The sequence below is a fragment of the Marmota flaviventris genome, chromosome 14 (assembly GCF_047511675.1).
Source record: "Marmota flaviventris isolate mMarFla1 chromosome 14, mMarFla1.hap1, whole genome shotgun sequence".
Classification (NCBI taxonomy): domain Eukaryota; kingdom Metazoa; phylum Chordata; class Mammalia; order Rodentia; family Sciuridae; genus Marmota; species Marmota flaviventris.
The window spans coordinates 95,487,779-95,506,568 of record NC_092511.1 but is presented as its reverse complement, the minus strand read 5'-3'; the positions used below and the strand labels follow the sequence as shown (position 1 = coordinate 95,506,568).

At 34.1% G+C, this 18,790-nt stretch overlaps 1 protein-coding gene across 3 annotated transcripts in view; it reads left to right on the top strand.

Moving 5' to 3' along the window:
* The window catches only part of LOC114103297 (E3 SUMO-protein ligase RanBP2), a 66,531-nt gene that overhangs the window by 20,251 nt on the left and 27,490 nt on the right, over positions 1–18,790 (top strand). For all 3 annotated transcript variants that reach the window (XM_071601966.1, XM_034637277.2, XM_071601967.1), the window contains exons 5-18: positions 143–373; positions 884–1,029; positions 3,097–3,289; positions 4,932–5,019; positions 7,352–7,561; positions 8,814–8,995; positions 9,088–9,263; positions 9,417–9,540; positions 10,912–11,073; positions 11,286–11,423; positions 11,508–11,654; positions 12,656–12,835; positions 12,926–13,009; positions 17,476–17,611. In XM_071601966.1, coding sequence (XP_071458067.1) covers positions 143–373; positions 884–1,029; positions 3,097–3,289; positions 4,932–5,019; positions 7,352–7,561; positions 8,814–8,995; positions 9,088–9,263; positions 9,417–9,540; positions 10,912–11,073; positions 11,286–11,423; positions 11,508–11,654; positions 12,656–12,835; positions 12,926–13,009; positions 17,476–17,611 — 2,197 coding nt within the window. The remainder of the gene's footprint in view (positions 1–142; positions 374–883; positions 1,030–3,096; positions 3,290–4,931; positions 5,020–7,351; positions 7,562–8,813; positions 8,996–9,087; positions 9,264–9,416; positions 9,541–10,911; positions 11,074–11,285; positions 11,424–11,507; positions 11,655–12,655; positions 12,836–12,925; positions 13,010–17,475; positions 17,612–18,790) is intronic.

Genomic DNA, 18,790 nt, shown 5'->3' with positions numbered 1-18,790 from the left:
GAAGGGACTCATAAGGTGTATAGGATGGCAGTTTTGATGGCACCTGGAAACCAGAAACAATAGAATGTTGTGCATGTCTTATGACTTGTTAAAAATCACACAGTTGTTACTTGGAATTAATTTTTTTTCTCCCCCCAAATAGGAACAGCTTTTAGATTGTAAAGGTGAAGATGGATGGAATAAACTTTTTGACTTGATTCAGTCAGAACTTTATACAAGACCTGATGATGTCCATGTGAATATACGACTAGTGGAGCTGTATCGATCAAATAAAAGATTGAAGGATGCTGTGGCCCACTGTCATGAGGCAGAGAGGAACATAGCTTTGCGTTCAAGTTTAGACTGGAATTTGTGTGTGGTGCAGACCCTTACGGTATGTGAAAACATAGGTCTCTACATTTTTTTTTTACTTTTTGTGGTACTAGGGATTAAACTCAAGAGGGTTCTTCTGAACTACATCCCCGGGCATCCCTTCTTCACTTCCTTTTTAAAAAAGCTTTGGACCGGGTCTTGCCAAGTTGCCTCCACTTTCCAGCCTGAATAGCTAAGATTACAGGCATGTGCCACTGTGCCTGGCTCTACACTTCTATATAGACAGCATATATTTCTTTGTACTTTAAACATCGCCTTTTAGCACTTAAATTTCTTTAATTTATGTAGGTCAACTATAAAATTGTATACTTGATCATTTCAATTTATAATGGAATAAATATGACAAATACATTGTTTGCATTTTGATATATAAGACAGGTTTAAGAAGCAATATATTTTCAGAAATGTGATAGGAATGTGCCAAGGAATTTGTGAGAATAAATTATGGGCAATTTCTTAAAATTTGATAAAGATTTGTGAATTACACTATATTGTTCTTCCTACAAAATAGGAATATCTGGAGTCTTTACAGTGTTTGGAATCTGATAAAAATGACTGGCGAGCGACCAATAAAGACTTGCTTCTGGCTTATGCTAACCTTATGCTACTTACACTTTCCACCAGAGATGTTCAAGAAAGTAGAGAATTACTGGAAAGGTACATTGACTTTGAGACTATTTCAGCATAAGTAGATTTTATTTTTGTAGTAATTGTTCCATTAGTCTAAACTTATTTATAGCATCATAATTTCTATAATGTACGCAGGAATTAGAGTTAATACATTGTAACACTTGGAGGGAAAATTATTTTGACATCATTTATGGGGATAATTAGTTGTGTATAACTTTTATTTATTTTTGCCATACTGGGGCCTCATGCATGCTAGGCAAATGCTGTACATTGAACTACATCCTGAGCACTTTTTAATTTTGAATCAAGTTTTTGCTAAGTTGCTCGTGTTGACCTCAAAATTGAATCTTCCCTTTAGCTTCCCAAATAACTGGGCTGACTTTGATTTTTAGAGAATTCTTATAGTTCAGTTTTGATTAAAACTAGCCTTATTCAGTTTTGGCATAAAGAGTCAAGCCTTAAAATGAATGTTCTAACTGATATACTACATTTCATTTTGTATAAATGGGACTTTATTATTATTATTTTTTTTATGTTAGGGATTGAACCCTGGGACCCTTAATCACTGAGCCACATACCTGGCCCTTTAAAAAAAATTTTTTTTAGACATTGATGGACTTTTATTTTATTCATATATTTGTGGTGCTGAGAATCGAATCCAGTGCCTCACACATGCTAGGCAAGTGCTCTACCACTGAGCCACAACCCCAGCCCCCCTTTTTAAATTTTTTATTTTAAGACAGGGTCTCACTAAGTTACTGAAAGTGGCTTTGAACTCTGATCATCCTATCTTAGCCTCTCAACCCGCTGGGATTACAGGCTTGCACCTGGCCACGAGTTCCTTTTATTTATTTTTTATTTTTAGGTGGACACAATATCTTTATTTTATTTTTATGAAACTTTTTGTTATGCCTATTATGAGGATCGAACCCAGTGCCTCATACATGCAAGGAGAGTGCGCTACTACTTGAACCACATCCCCAGCCCCACTAGTTCCTTTTAACATCCTCAGGGACTCCCAAAGATCTTCAGTTTACTTCTATCAGTGTTTATCATTAGAAATTAAAGCTGAGAACAAACAAAGTAGTGAGAAGAGTGCTATTGTTTTGCATTTTTGTAACCTCTGAAAATGTATGGCTTTATGGTACACAGGTAGATTCTCATAAACTTTGTCATTCAATCTGTTAAGCTTTGGAAAACTCACCTATACATAACATGAGAAAATGAGAGTGAAAAAGACAAGAAATTCTTAGTATAATTTAAAAAGTAAGTTTAACCACGTGGCTTCTATGAAGGGATCTTTGAGAACCTGTAGAAATTCCTAGACTTTACTTGTTAGAAGAAATCCCTATTGCCTGATTTCCTTATTATAAATTACTTTAAAATTATGCTCTACCTTTTTAAGTGTGTGCTATTGCTTTTCTTACAAATGAGGAGCCTAATGCTTTAGAAACATTAATCAGGATATAGATTACAAATTATAAGAAATATAATTTATTTAAGTCTAGTTATCTAATACAGTAATGGCATTGATATTCAAATGTCTGTCAGTTACTATAATTTGAGACACACTTTTTTGTTGTTGTTGTTTTGTGTTGCTGGGGATTGAACCCAGGGCCTTGTGCATTCGAGGCAGGCACTCTACCAACTGAGCTATATCCTGTGTACCGTAATTTGAAAATGGCATGTCTAATTTGAGAAATTTCAACTTTGAATTAAATAATGAAATCATATAGATCAAGAAAAAACATTTTTATTAGAAAATAAATTTCCCAACTTTATCCTGGTTTATTATGAAATACCTGTTATCACTAATCTTATTTGATTTGTATTTTTCAATAATTGTAGGTCAGAAAATAACTGTTTTGGAATGGATGTCATCCTAGAGGTTCAACTTTTAAAGTATAGAAAATATGCAGGATAAAAATAAGCATTAGATGCTTCATAACTTATAAAATAGAGAATAAGGATTATTAGGAGTCTGGGGAAGATGAGGCTTGACAAACTTTTATTAAATTTATTTTGAATTAAAAATGAAAATGGTTATTCACAATTCAGTAGGTATAGACAACTGTTTAAATTTTAATATTGCAGGTTTGATAGTGCTCTTCAGTCTGTGAAATCCTCTGTAGGTGGAAATGATGAACTGTCAGTTACTTTCTTAGAAATGAAAGGACATTTCTACATGCATGCTGGTTCTCTGCTTTTGAAGATGGGTCAGCATAGTGATGTACAATGGCGAGCTCTCTCTGAGCTGGCTGCATTGTGCTATCTCATAGCATTTCAGGTAAGTTTTTTCCAGTTTTCTGAGTCTGGCAAAAAATAATAGACATTTCCATATGGAGTTGTGCCCTAATGAAAATATTTGAACATACTTGTAAAATCAAAGTTAAAATGAAAATTTGTTTGATAGATTGAAAATAACAAGGTACACGTGTAGTATTACTGGTGAGCTTGGTGAATCAGGTGATGTTGACACATTGCTGTTGACAGTCCACTTTTCTGTGGTTTACTCAAAGACCAGTTTGAAGAGTTTGATCCTTTTACTCTGCCATTTCTGAGAACATATAATAAAGGCACAATTTCAGATATGGGTAAATTTTTATTTCAAAAGATACAAATAACAAAGAACCAACAAGTTAGCAAATTTGGGGGTATGATTAAGGTATGATAAAAGGTTGTGATTATCGTCTTAACATGTTAATTGAAAAATGTAGACATAAAATATAACTTATATAACAAATATATATGATATATAATACTGTATTTATTTATTTTTGGAAACATGAAACTTTTTGTTATACCTAGAACAAGAAAGGAAGGAAATATGCCTTATATTTTTAGATGATGGGATGCTGGCTAAAATCCCTTTCCCAACATTCTTTTCTCATTTTAATGTTTTCTTTAATGAGCTCTTTTACTCTGAAATGAAAAGGAATAATTAGTCTTTCCAAAAAAGCATTAAATCTGGTTTATAAAAATGATGGTTAGGGGCCTGGGGATATAGCTCAGTGGTAGAGCGCTTGCCTAGCATATGTGAGGCACTGGGTTCCATCCTCAGCACCACGTGAAAATAAATAAATAAAATAAAGGTTTATAGACAACTGAAAAATGTTTTTAAAAAATGATGGTTAGCATGAGAGGATGATTATTATTTTTTGCTTAGGGGAGAAAAAAGATTAGTTTCTAGAGAAGGTTCCTCTAGTTTATGTTATAATTAATATACAGACCTTTTTATAAAATGTGGTTGATACTTACAGTGTTATGTAGAAGCTTTTAGATTCATGAGGAATATATTAAGTACTGAAAATGTTGAGGTTTGCTAATATATATAAATATTCAAAATTCATTTATTTCTATTTTTGGTACTGGGGATTCAACCCAGGTGCACTTAACCATTGAGCCACATCCCCAGCCCCAGCCTTTTTTATATTATTTTGAGATAGGGTCTCACTAAGTTGCTTAGGGCTTTGCTAAGTTGCTGAGATGGTCTTTGAACTTTCAGTCTTTCTGCCTTGCCTCCAGAACCTCTGGGATTACAGGCTGCACCACTGTGCCTGACTTGAATGTGCTTTTATTAGAAATTTTCTAGAAGCTCTTTGTATGTATCTCTTACTGATTATAAATTCCTTGTTCTCAGTTTTTTTTTTAAAAAAAATTTATTTTTTAGTTTTAGGTGGACACAGTATCATTTTTTATTTTTATGTGGTGCTGAGAAACGAACCCAGTACCTCACTCATGCCAGACGAGCGTGCTACCACTTGAGCCACATCCCCAAACCCCTTGATCTTAGTTTTTTGCCATGTTTTTCAGTGAATTCTACCTATTAATTGTTTGTTCATTATCAAAAAAAAGTATAGTATAATAGAAAGGAACATCTAACTATTTGGAATACAAGTACCATTGAAATAAGATTTTTAATTCACCAGGTCCCGAGACCAAAGATTAAATTAATAAAAGGAGAAACTGGACAGAATTTACTGGAAATGATGGCCCATGATCGTCTCAGCCAATCAGGTAATAATAATGTGTGTTTTTTTGTTTTGTTTTGGTACTGGGGATTGAACTCAGGGACACTCAACCACTGAGCCATATCCACAGCCCTATTTTGTATTTTATTTAGAGACAGAGTCTCACTAAGCTGCTTAGTGCCTTGCTGTTGTTGAGACTGGCTTTGAACTCGAGATCCTGCTGCCTCAGCCTCCTAAGCCGCTGAGATTATAGGCGTGCACCACCATGCCTGGCTAATAGTAATGCTTTAACTGATTTAACTTTAAAAAGAAATTAGGGTACATCATATGTTATTTGTGTTCAGGAGACAATTTGTCATAATTTTACTTGTTTCTTTTTGCCATATAAGGATAATAAGTGTAGGGATTAATGTGATTATTCATTTGCTAGACATTTAATGCCAGCTGCTTATAAAATATTGCTTTAGGGGATGTTAACATGAAGATACGGATCTGTATCTTTTTTTGGAGGGGGGTACTGGGGATTGAACTCAGGGGACTTGACCACTGAGCCACATCCCCAGCCCTATTTTGTATTTTATTTAGAGACAGGGTGTCACCGAGTTGCTTAGCACCTCGCTGTTACTGAGGCTAACTTTGAACTTGGGATCCTCCTGCCTCAGCCTCCTGAGTTATGGGATTACAGGTGTGTGCCACTGTGCCTGGCTGGATCTGTATCTTAGAACATAGTGAGGAAGCTAAAATAAAAAGAAATATACTCATATTTTCTTAGGCTCTGAGAATTTGTAGATTTATTCCCATTTTGACTGTTTGAGTAGATACAAATGTCTCTACATACACAGTTTTTTTTTTTTTGTTTTTTTGCCAAGGCACAAACTTCAAGGTATATTAGGGGGGTAATGAAGAAACATCAGTTTTACCAGAGGGAACATTTTTTAATATATTAAAAATTTTGAATTTTTAGTTGTAGATGAATATAAATATCTTTATTTATTTTTATGTGGTGCTAAGGATTGAACCCCAGTGTCTCACACATGTGAGGCAAGCGCTCTGCTACTGAGCTACAACTTCAGCCTCCCATAGGGAGCAGTTATTTCAGTGGTACTTGTATTCCAAATAGTTAGATGTTCCTTTCTATTATACTATACTTTTTTTGATAATGGTTGGAAGTTGCTCTCATTTACCCCAACTCCACGGCCATAAACAATTTGTTTCTCTTTCCATTTGCCCATGGAAAAAATCAAGGGAACTTTGTAAAGAGCAAGAAGTAATATTAAATCAAAGTCATCATGAGCTTTGGTCTGTACTGAAGCTTTCAGTAAAAACTTGTATTTCTGTATCCCACAACCGAGTTTTTTGGTGGGCTTTTTGTTGGGCATTAGATTCTGTCCTTGAAGTGACTTTTCACTTTTTTGTCCTTTGTTTTTCTTCTGCCTTTACAAGGTTAGAATCAATTGTATTTTTTGTTTATGAGCATTCAAGTTTATTGAGACAACAACCTTATCAGCAGAATTAACACCAAGGAGAGTGGTGGTTGTCTGTTTTGCTTTGGTTTGGTTTTTGACAACTTAATTGAGATATAATTCATATACTATACAATTCACCTGTTCAAAGTATAATTTCAGTGCTTTTAAATATGGTCTAAGAGATGTGCAACTTTCATCATAGTTAATTTTAGAACATTTTCATCACCCCATAAAGAAACCCTATACCTGTTGGAAGTTGTTCTCATTTACCCCAACCCCCACAGCCATAAACAATCATTAATCTGTTTCTGTCTCTTTCCATTTGCCCATTCTGATATTTCATATACATGGACTTGTGTGATACGTGTTGTTTTTTTTGGTGACTGGCTTATTTGGCTAGGCATATTTTCGCAGTTAATCCATGTTGCAGCATGTATCCAAGGAGTGTTTTTAAATAGATTCTCTACTCAGAACTTTTGAAATAAAAACATTTCTGGTACTGGGTCCTGGAAAGAAATATTTTAAGAGGAGGATTCTGGTTAGCAGGTATAGAAATCAGCATATCAAATCAGAGTATTAGAGCTTGGCCCTACTTCTTGTCCTGTGGTCACTTAATTCCTATACTTTTTATCTAAAGTGCAAATACTTTGGGTATTTTCTGCACACATTTCTTTATTTTTTTTCCTTTCCTTTTATTCTTTATGTAGACACTATTTATTAAACTTTAACTCTATTCATTTTCTACATAAGCACCCTTTTTATTGTCCTGCTATTGTTTTGGGTTGGAAGGTGAGATCTGAGATAACTGTTTTATTTCCTCCTTGGGTATATGAATGAAACATTGAGATCTTTGAGTAAATATAGCATGCTATTCATCATAAAATGGTGAAAATAACTTAATTTGTTTTTCAGGGCACATGTTGCTGAACTTAAGTCGTGGCAAGCAAGATTTTTTAAAGGAGGTTGTGGAATCTTTTGCCAATAAAAGTGGACAGTCTGCCCTGTATGATGCTCTGTTTTCTAATCAGTCACCTAAGGAGAGATCTTTCCTTGGTAGTGATGATATTGGAAACATTGATGTACAAACTCCAGCGCCTGGTGATTTGGCTAGATATGATGTTGGTGAGTTTTATCTTTCATAGACAATCTTCTGCATCTTATTCTTTATATATTAGGAGGAAAGTAAATTACCCATAATATCCTTACCCAGAAATAATGACTTTAGTTTTTTGTTGTTGTTGTTAGGGGTTGGAGGGTGTGGATATGGGGGGCATGGGTAAATAGTTTACATATGCTACTTGTGTTGCTTATTTCATGAATTTTTTCCCATAGTATCTAATATTAAAACTTTAATATTTTTAATGGCAGCATAATCTTTTATGAGTTTTATTTTGCTTAGTACTTTGTATTGTTGGGTATCTGAGTTACCTCCAGTTTATTTTTACTTTTAAAAATAATGCTGTTATGATTACTTTAAATTGTCTGCATTTTAAATTATTTCCATAGACATTTCTAAAAACAAAATTTCTGAGACAAAACGATGACCATCTTTAAGTCTCATAAATTGCCAAAATGCTGTATCTCCGTTCTTTTAGAAGCCCATCAACTTTTCAGTATTGAATTTCTTTTTTTAAAAATATTTTTTTAGTTGTAGTTGGACACAATACTTTTATTTTATGTATTTATTCTATGTGGTGCTGAGGATCAAACCCAACGCCTCACAGGTGCTAGGCGAGCGTTTTGCCCCTGAGCCAAAACCCAGCCCCAGTAGTGAATTTCTTGTAGAAGAAAAGATCTCTTTACTACACTACTGGATGAATATAGTAGTACTCATTGTAATAATTTTTTTTTTTTTTTTTTTAAAGAGAGACAGAGAGAGAGAGATTTTTTTTTTTTTATATATTTATTTTTTAGTTTTTGGCAGACATAACATCTTTGTTTGTATGTGGTGTTGAGGATCGAACCCGGGCCGCACACATGCCAGGCGAGTGCGCTACCGCTTGAGCCACATCCCCAGCCCTGTAATAATTCTTTATTGGCGGGGAAGTATGTTGTTTTAAGGTTATTGATTAGATTGGCATTCTTTGGCCTCTGTCAGTAGACTTTGCTTTATTGTTTTATGGCAGGTCTGATTTACTTAGCCTGGGAACTTCCTCATTCACAACTGGTTTATTAAAATTTTTAGTTATAAAGTATGAATTCATTTGATGAAGAACATGAGATTTTACTGAGGACCAATTTCCCCACCATCTCTGATACAGAAGCAGTTTGTATTTAAGATACATTTTACATGAGTTGTTAAATTAGTTGTAAAACTAATGGCCTAAATAGAATTTCCAAAACTCAAGCCATTTCTTTTTTCCTTTTTTTTCAGGTGCTATTCGAGCACACAATGGTAGTCTTCAGCACCTTACTTGGCTTGGCTTGCAATGGAATTCACTGCCTGCTTTACCTGCAATTCGAAAATGGCTGAAACAGCTTTTTCATCATTTGCCTCAAGAAACCTCACGACTTGAAACAAATGCACCTGAATCAATATGTATTTTAGATCTTGAAGTAAGCAAAGAATTTAACAAATTAAATATTTTAAGTTTTGTTTAATTTTTTCTTAATGGAAATTAATTTGGTTTTTTTTTTTTTTTAAACAGGTATTTTTACTTGGAGTAATATATACCAGCCACTTACAATTAAAGGAGAAGTATAATTCTCACTGCAGCTCCTATCAGCCATTGTGCTTGCCACTTCCTGTGTGTAAACAACTTTGTACAGAAAGACAAAAATCTTGGTGGGATGCAGTCTGTAACCTAATTCACAGAAAGGCAATGTAAGTAATAAAACAAAGTTTTGTTTTTTTTTTTTAAACTTCTTTCATTTTATTTCATGAATATTTAACTTGTAATATGACAGTTAACTTACATGTTAAGCTTTCAGCTTCGTGTTTTAAAGCAATTTTATTAAATAAAACTTTTTTTTTAAGACCTGGAACTTCAGCAAAATTACGACTTCTGGTTCAGCATGAAATTAACACTTTAAGAGCCCAGGAAAAACATGGCCTTCAACCTGCTCTGCTTGTGTACTGGGCAAAATGCCTTCAGAAAACAGTGAGTTACATTAAAGTATAAACTTTTTTTTTTTTTTTAAAGAACATTGTCTTGGTGCTGGGGTCATGGCTTAGCAGTAGTGCGCTCGTCTCGTACGTGCAAGGCCCTGGGTTTGATCTTCAGCACCACATAAAAATAAATAAGTAAATAAAATAAAGTTAAAAAAGTCTCCCAAGATTTAAAAAAAAAGAACATTGTCTTAGTTTTGAAAAACCAAGAATACTAGCTTGTTAATATTAGTGCTGGTTCAAGTGTTTTTAAATTTTGTTATAAATGAGTTAATGTAATTAAATAAATATAAGCACTTAGAATAACCCATAGTATTGTTATATTAGTTTTTATTGTTATTACTTAAAAATTAAGTCATGATTTTTGTGTGGGGGGGGTGGCGGCGGTTGGCAGTGCTGGGAATTGAACCCAGGGCCTTGTGCATGTGAAGCAAGCACTCTACCAATTGAGCTATATCCTTAGCTCATATATATTTTTTTGTACCAGGGCTTGAATCCAGAGATACTTTACCATTGAGCCACATCCCTCGCCTTTTTTATATTTTATTTAGAGATAGGGTCTCGCTGAGTTGCTTAGGACCTCTTTAAATTGATAAGGCTGTTTGAACTCAAAATCCTCCTGCCTCTGCCTCTGGAGCTGCTGGGATTACAGGTGTGTGCCATGCTTGGCAAGTTGTGATAGTTATTATCCAGCTTGTAAATCTATAGCTTGTAAATTATCCAGCTTGTAAATTGGGTAGCTTAAGTCTTTATAGGTAAGGGCATTATAGATCTTTTTAATTATTTGAGGTCTTTTCTCTGTCAAGAGTGGATGTAGATGGTAGTTCTTTGACCAAACTCTTGACACTTTTAGTTTGATTTTGGCTACCTAAAAATGATAATGCTTAAAAATAGAGTAGGCTGTCTCATTTGGTAGTATCACTAAAAAGTATTTAAAAGTCTATAGGGTATGGTGACACTTGCCTATAATCCCAGCAGGGGTTTGAAGGCTGAGGCAGGAGGATTACAAATACAAAGCCAGCATCAGCAGTTTAGGCCCTAATAAGCAACTCAGTGAGATCCTGTCCCAAAATAAAAAACTAAAATGGCTGGGGATGTGACTCAGTGATTTGATTAAGTGTCCCCAGGTTCAGTTAATACCCCCCCCCCCCCCCCCAAAAAAAAAAGGCTTAATCTTAATATTGGACTATTCTCTGGTATTACAGTGATGATGAATTATTTTCTTATTTGGGAAGTTACTCAAATGAATGAGTAAAAAATTTTTACTTAAAAATTTTCACTAGTTCTTAGGATTTGTAAATGAATATTTAGATTTGATCATATGTATTTGTTAAGGTTGTATGCTTCTGTCTCCCTGTTTTAGGGCAGCAGTCTTAATTCTTTTTATGATCAACGGGAATACATAAGCAGAAGTGTTCATTATTGGAAGAAAGTTATACCATTGTTGAAGACAATCAAAAAGAAAAGCAGTATTCCTGAACCTACTGATCCTTTGTTTAAACATTTTCATAGTGCAGACATTCAGGTAACTGAGAATCTCCTGGCAAATTAACTGTTTGCAGTTGATAAAGAAATAAGAGATTTTAACTGCTTAAATACATTGCCTTGCTGTTAAATGATACGTTTGTTTTCATAATCCACTAGCTGACATAAATATCACATGAAAGATTAATGAGATCATTTAGGTTTGATATGCTGAATAGAAGCAGTTTGACTAAAAACTACTAAATGATTTAGGCATCTGAAGTTGGTGAATATGAAGAAGATGCACATATAACTTTTGCTATATTGGATGTGGTTAATGGAAATATAGAAGACGCTCTGTCTGCCTTTGAATCTATAAAAAGTGTTGTTTCTTACTGGAATCTTGCACTGGTAAGTAAATGTACTTGAATTAAGAGGGGTTTTTTTTGTTTGTTTAAAAAGTCTGATTGTTTAATAAAACCACTGTTTATATAGATTTTTCACAGGAAAGCAGAAGACATTGAAAATGATTCCCTTTCTCCTGAAGAACAAGAAGAATGCAAAAATTATCTGCGAAAGACCAGGGACTACCTAATAAAGATTTTAGATGACAGTGATTCAAATCTTTCAGTGGTCCAGAAAGTAAGTTGGTGCTTGTTATCTGTAATTTAATAATATTGATAAGTGGATAATGGATTTTTTGCCTTAGTTTTATATTTTGGTAATTCCCAAATCATCTTGTCATTGGTGTACAGAAGTAGTGTGTGAGTATAGATGCTTAATTCACTTGTCTTTTTCTTAGGTTGGGTATTTTTTTTTTTTAACTTGGTAATATATATATATGTACTTATAGGAAAGTAGTTGGGAAAATTGAAAAAAAAATTTTTTTAAACTTTATTTATTTAGTTGTTGTAGTTGGACACAATATCTTTATTTTACTTATTTTTTTATGTGGTGCTGAGGATTGAACCCAGCGCCTCGCATGTGCTGGGCAAGTGCTCTACCATTGAGCCACAACCCCAGCCCCTTGAAAAAATTTTTAAGGTAGACATTTATTAATTTTTTTTTTAGCAGTATAATCAAAACAAATATTGTAGCCTCAGGACTAGTTCCTAATAAATTTTGCTTAAATTAGAAAGTTTAGAATATTTATTTTTATCTTTGTCATCTGCTATGAACTATTCTTGTTTTCTTGCTGTCAGCAGTTGGAGACTGTGGTGATAGAATTCAGTTATGTTCAGATTTTCTTCTAAGTATTTTGTTACATACTTTGTGTTGCTGTTTAGATTGGTGCTTATGTTATCTGGTGCGTTCCAGCATACGTATTTCTCTTTCTGTTCTAATCATTTAAGGAAAATCAGGAACTTATTTGCTTTGTTCATGTGGAAAATCTTGTGAGGTTTATAGTTCTCTACTGTTATTATGACTCACGGAAGTAATAGAAAGAGTATGGACTTGAAAATCAGAAGACTTAAGATAATATGACACTTTCACATTTATCATTATTTAAAGTATAAAGTGCTTGTTAAAAATTGATGAAAATTTAAACATTATTAAGGTAGAGTCTTTATATTTGTTTTAGAGATATTAATTTGGTAGTTTTGCTAACTAAACCCTTGACTAATAATGCCTTTTGTTTTTAGTTGCCTGTGCCACTGGAGTCTGTAAAAGAGATGCTTAACTCAGTAATGCAGGAACTTGAAGATTATAGTGATGGAGGTCCTCTTTATAAAAATGGTTGTTTGCGAAATGCAGATTCAGAAATAAAACATTCTACACCATCTCCCACAAAATATTCTCTATCACCAAGTAAAAGTTACAAGGTAAGTAGGAAGGAAATGAGTCACTCTATTGGGGAATATGCTGCTTCTTTTCTAAATGTTGCAAATACTGTTATGTTGTTTGTTTTTTAGTATTCTCCCAAAACACCTCCTCGATGGGCAGAAGATCAAAACTCTCTATTGAAAATGATCTGCCAACAAGTAGAGGCCATTAAGGTAAATCACTTAATTTCTTTAACTACTTATTCCTATATTCCTTCCCTGACTACTTCCTCACTTTCTAAGGTTGCTCAGAATGTTCCCCTTACCATACTACTATGAAATCATACTATGTTTTACACACCTTTGTCTGGACCCTTACCATATTTTTTGAAATTACTTTTGTCTCTGACCCTTCCATGAAACCTACGTTCTTAAAAAATAGAGTCTGTCCTCTGATCCTTGACAAAGTTGCCAAAAACCTACATTGGAGAAAAGATAGCCTTTTTAATAAATGGTGCTGGGAAAACTGGTTTTCCATATGTAGAAGAATGAAGCAAGACCCTTATCTCTCACTCTGCAGAAAAATCAACTCAAAATGGATCAAAGACCTCAGAATTATATCAGAAAGTATACAACTCCTGGAAGAAAACAGGGTCAGCACTTCAGCTTTTAGGCACAGGCAGTGACTTTCTCAGTAGGATCCCTAAATCTTAGGAAATAATACCTAGAATTAATAAATGGGACAAATCAAAAAGCTTCTGCACAGCAAAGGGAACAATTAGGGATACAAAAAGAGAATCTACAGAATGTGTGAAAATCTTTGCTAGTTACTCTTCTGACAGAGGATTAATATCTATAATATATAAAGGTCTCAAGAAACTTTACACACACACACACATACACACACACAAATGCTATTAATTCATGAGTAAATGAATTAAACAAAAAGAAATACAGATGGCCAACAAATACATGAAAAAATGTTCAGTATCATTAGCGATTAGGGAGATTTGAATCAAAACTACACTGTAGGGCCAGGGTTGTGGCTCAGTGGTAGAGCGCTTGCCTAACTTGTGTGAGGCATTGGGTTTAATCCTTGGCACCACATAAAAGTAAACAAATAAAATAAAGGCATTGTGTCCATCTACAGAAAAAAAATGTTAAAAAAAAAAAAAACAACTTCATTTTTATCTCATGTCAGTCAGAATGACTGGCATTAAGAGAGAATGTAGAGAAAAAGGAATACTTTACACTGTTGGTGGGACTGTAAATTAATACTACTACTGTGGAAATCAGTGTGGAGGCATGGAACCACCATATGCCTGAGATACACCACTTCTCATTATTTACCCTGAAGAAATTAAAGTCATTTTACTGCAATGATACATGCATACCCATGTTTATAGTATAGCATCACAATTCACAGGAGCCAAACTGTGGAACCAGACAAGACTAGGTGTCCATCAATAGATGAATGGATAAAGAAAATGTGATATACATACATACACACACACACACACACACACACAGTGGAGTTTTATTCAGACATAAACAAAAATGAAACTGCCATTTGCAGGAAAATGGATGGAACTACAGGCCATCATGTTATGCTTAATAAGTAAAATTCAGAAGGTCGAGGGTCATAGGTTCTCTCATATGTGGAAGCTAAAGAGGGAAAACGGAAAACAAAGTTGAGGATGGATCTCCTAAAAATCAAAGAGAGATTAGTAGAGGAAAGGGACCCAAGGGGTGGAAGGTGGGAGAATGCTGAGGAGTGATATATTATATTGTTATATTGTATGCATGTATGAATATATAACAAATCCCATTAATATGTCCAACTGTAATGTACAAATAAAAAATATGGAAGGAAAAAAAGTAGAGACTGTTGTTGGATATGGTGATGCATACCTGTGCTACCCAGGAAATTAAGTTAGTAAAACTAGAAGTTCAAAGCAGGCCTGGAGAACTTTGTGAGAACCTATCTCAAAATAAAAAGGACTCTGGGATATAGCTATCCCCAATACTGCCATAAGCAGAGACTGTTTTATTCAAAACATACTATGATTCCTGGCATGAAAGTTCCTAAATGATCAAATCAAACTACTGAAATATACTAATTATGCTTTGTTCTATGAATTAATTTCTCAAATTGGCCGTGAATGAGGTTTGGGTCAAATTTATAGTTAGGAATTGAAAAGTGGTCTTTAAGCTTCTGAAAGTTTTATTTATTTATTTAAAAATATTTTTTAGTTATACATGGACACAATGTCTTTGTTTTGTTTATTTTTATGTGGTGCTGAGAATCGAACCCGCAGCCTCACATGTATGGGGCAAGTGCTCTGTCACTGAGCCACAATCCCAGCCCCGCTTTTTAAAGTTTTTATCTTTAAAAAAAAAATTTTTTTGTACTTGTAGATGGACAGCATACCTTTATTTATTTTTGTATGTGATGCTAAGATCAAACCCAGTGCCTCACACATGCTAGGCAAGCGCTCTTCCACTGAGCCACAGCTTCAGCCTGCAAGTTTTTATCTTTTTAAGTACTTTCATATGAATTTGACTTTATTATGTAAGGAATTCAATTTTATATCATAGCACTCAAAGAGGCTTTAGTTCTTTGGAATTGCGGTTACTAGTAGATTTTTTTTACACTCTCATTGGACAAGAAGCTAGTAGACTCTGCCACTACTTACTAATGATCTTGGGGGGCCTGAGGTTGTGGCCCAGTGGTAGCATGCTCGCCTAGCATGCATGAGGCACTGGGTTCGATCCTCAGCACCACATGAAAATAAAGACAATAAAGTCCATCAACAACTAAAAAAAAAAAAATGATCTTGGGCCAGTCCCTTATTTTAGTCTGTTCGGCTTCTCATTTGAAAAGTGAAATCAGGTTAAAATCAGGTCCAATCACATTTTCCATTTCATTGAATTTTTAGAACTATGATTATAGCTTGGATTGCAAATTCAAAACTATGGACCAGAGACCATTAGTGACTAAGTTTTCCAGTCAATTCTACCAGTTTCTGACTCTAAAAAAAAAATATATCTATCTATCTATCTATCTATATATATATAGATAGATAGATAGATATATATATATATATATAGATATATATATAGATAGATAGATAGATAGGACTTTATTTTATTCATTTATTTATATATGGTGCTAAGAATCTAACCCAGTGCCTTACACATGCTAGGCAAGCGCTCTGTCACTGAGCCATAACCCCAGCCCAGTTTCTCTTGAATGTGCAATATCTCAAATAGGTACATAGATGGATAAATGAGGAAACTGTTAATTTAGCTTGAAGTATTTAGATTTAAGTATGTTTGTCCTGGCATTGGTTCCTGCATGATATTGTTAAATGTTTAAAATTACTTGTTTTTTTTTCCTTCCAATAGAAAGAAATGCAGGAGTTGAAACTAAATAGCAGTTTAAATAGCGTTGAAACTAAATATGGCTTTCTGGGAAATTTTTGTTTCTGACGCTTCTTTTAGAAGACCATACTACAAATCTCGACAAAGAAATCTAGACAGACTTTGTTTCTTACCTTGCTTATTGTAACTGATCTGATTCCTGGGCTAAGAGAAGTTTGAAACTTAAAAATTCAACCTGTTTGATACCCCAATATAGTTTTTTTTTTTTTTTAAAGAAACAATTTCTTGATAAATGCCAATTTTATAAAGGGACATTTTGTGGATTCTGGGGTTAGGTAAGTTGTCATCATTTAGTTGTTTATAAAGTAACAAATTGGATAGTTTGCCACATAGCTATATTAGAAAACAATATAACTGCTATCTTGTCTAGGCAGTAGAGTGGTATTAAAAAACATTTTTTGGATTTAGATCTGGATCAAACTCTAGCTGTGTCATTTCTTGCATCTCTTTCTCACTTTAAGGTATGAGTTATACTGTCCATCTAGTGTGTTAGCATTAATTCAGAAGTGCAGAGCCTGGAACATATATAACTAAGTTCTGGGCAAGTACAGTTCTTTTTTGCTGATGGAGCATTTGAGCTTCACCTTGAGAATTACTATTAGTTTGTTATATCATATGACAATATGTATCAAGAATTGAGTTTTGGTGTTGAGTAGTCCATATAGATCAAAGAATACAGCAGCATGGAAAGGAGACTGTGGCCAGGATGCTTAGGTTGAAACTACTTGAGGACCATGAATGTCAGAGAAAGAAGTTAATTATAGGCCTTGTTTATTTTGAGTCAGGAAGTGTCTTGGCTGGGGCTCAACTTTACAAAGATTAATGTAGGCAAGTGTGGAAGGAAAGTGGATATGAGATAATTTAGGTAGTTAATTCAGTTCTTTAGGTTAGAGTGAATGAATTAGGTAGGTGGAATTAAGGAGTGAAAGAATGGGAATGGATAAATTTTAACAAATTAAGAATCATGTTCTTGTTATCCAGATTTCATTAGTATCTCTTAAAAGGTATCATCCGTGTTTTTTAAAATATTTATTTTTTTAGCTATAGGTGGACATGATATCTTTACTTTATTTTTATGTGGTGTTGAGGATCGAACCCGGTGCCTCACGCATGGTAGGCGAGCATTCTACCTGTGAGCCACAACCCAGCCCTGGTATCATCAGTTTTTAGATATAAGTATTGTGTTTGTCCTGGCATTATGTCTTGTATTATATTGTTAAATGTTTAAAATTATTTCCTTTTTTCCCTTCCAATAGAAAGAAATGCAGGAGTTGAAACTAAATAGCAGTAACTCAGCATCCCCTCATCGGTGGCCCGCAGAGAATTATGGACCAGATCCAGTGCCTGATGGGTATCAAGGATCACAGACTTTTCATGGGGCTCCATTAACAGGTAAGCTGGCAACTGAATAATCTCCCAGATTTTAGTAAGATTACCCACTCACCCCCACCCCCTTTTTTTGCGCAGTGCTGGGAATTAAAGTGAGGGCCTCTTGCATGTATACTCTGTCTCTGAGCTGTATTCCTAGGCTCTTTTTCATTTAAATAGATAAATTATGAAATCAGCTTATCTGTAGTTTGATATACATGTCAGTTATATGATTACTTATAATTACTTAAAAATCTATATTTGATATTACTGAGAATTTATAACTCGAAGCAAAAAATCAAGCTCTATCTGATTCCATGTCTGTCAAGGCTTAAAGAACCCTTTAATGTATATCTTAGATGAGCTGAATCTTAGGTGGAATTATTCCTTAAATTGAGAAATGTTAACTGATATAATTATGCACCAAGAGGTATCTAATTAAGAATTTAAACCTCTTGGGAATATTTTGATAATCTAAAGAGAGGCAGAACATTAATACAGAGTTTAATTTGAAATACCATGCACAGAAGGAAAAGGAGTTTGGAGCTAAACCATGTTGGGTTTTTTAGTTGTTCTTTGTCACTTATTAGCTGTCTTAAGTAAACCTGGAGATAATACTTGCCTCTATAATTACTATGACATTTGTATATGTGCAGGTAGGTATGGGAATTTCTTTGGCATTTATACAATATATAGCAAATACCAAATGAATCAAGATTACTAATTGTACTTACTGAGATTTGGCTATGTGCAAAAGTGCTTTTTTAAAAATTTTATTTATTTACAATAAGTCAGTGGTAGGTACCATTATTAATCCCAACTTTATAGATGAAGAAGTGAGTGTAGAAAGATAGGTAACTTATTTATCAGTTACTGAAGGAGCTGTAATCCAAACTATAAGTTATCTGACTCAGAGCAACTTGCCAATATGATACATTGGCTCCAGGCAGCCAGAAATGAGAATAAAAATAGATTTCTTTTACTTGAGACAAATTTCCCAAATGCTGTAGATTGAGCACACCATTCCAAATATCTGAATCTTAAAAACCTCAAAATCTGAAACTTTTTTTTGCATGCCAGTTTATAAATGAAAATCCTACATCTGACCTCATGTGCAGGTTGCAGTCAGAATATAGTTGCATTAAAAATATTATATAAAATAATTTACAGTGTATGTATGTAAGGTATATATGAAACATGAGT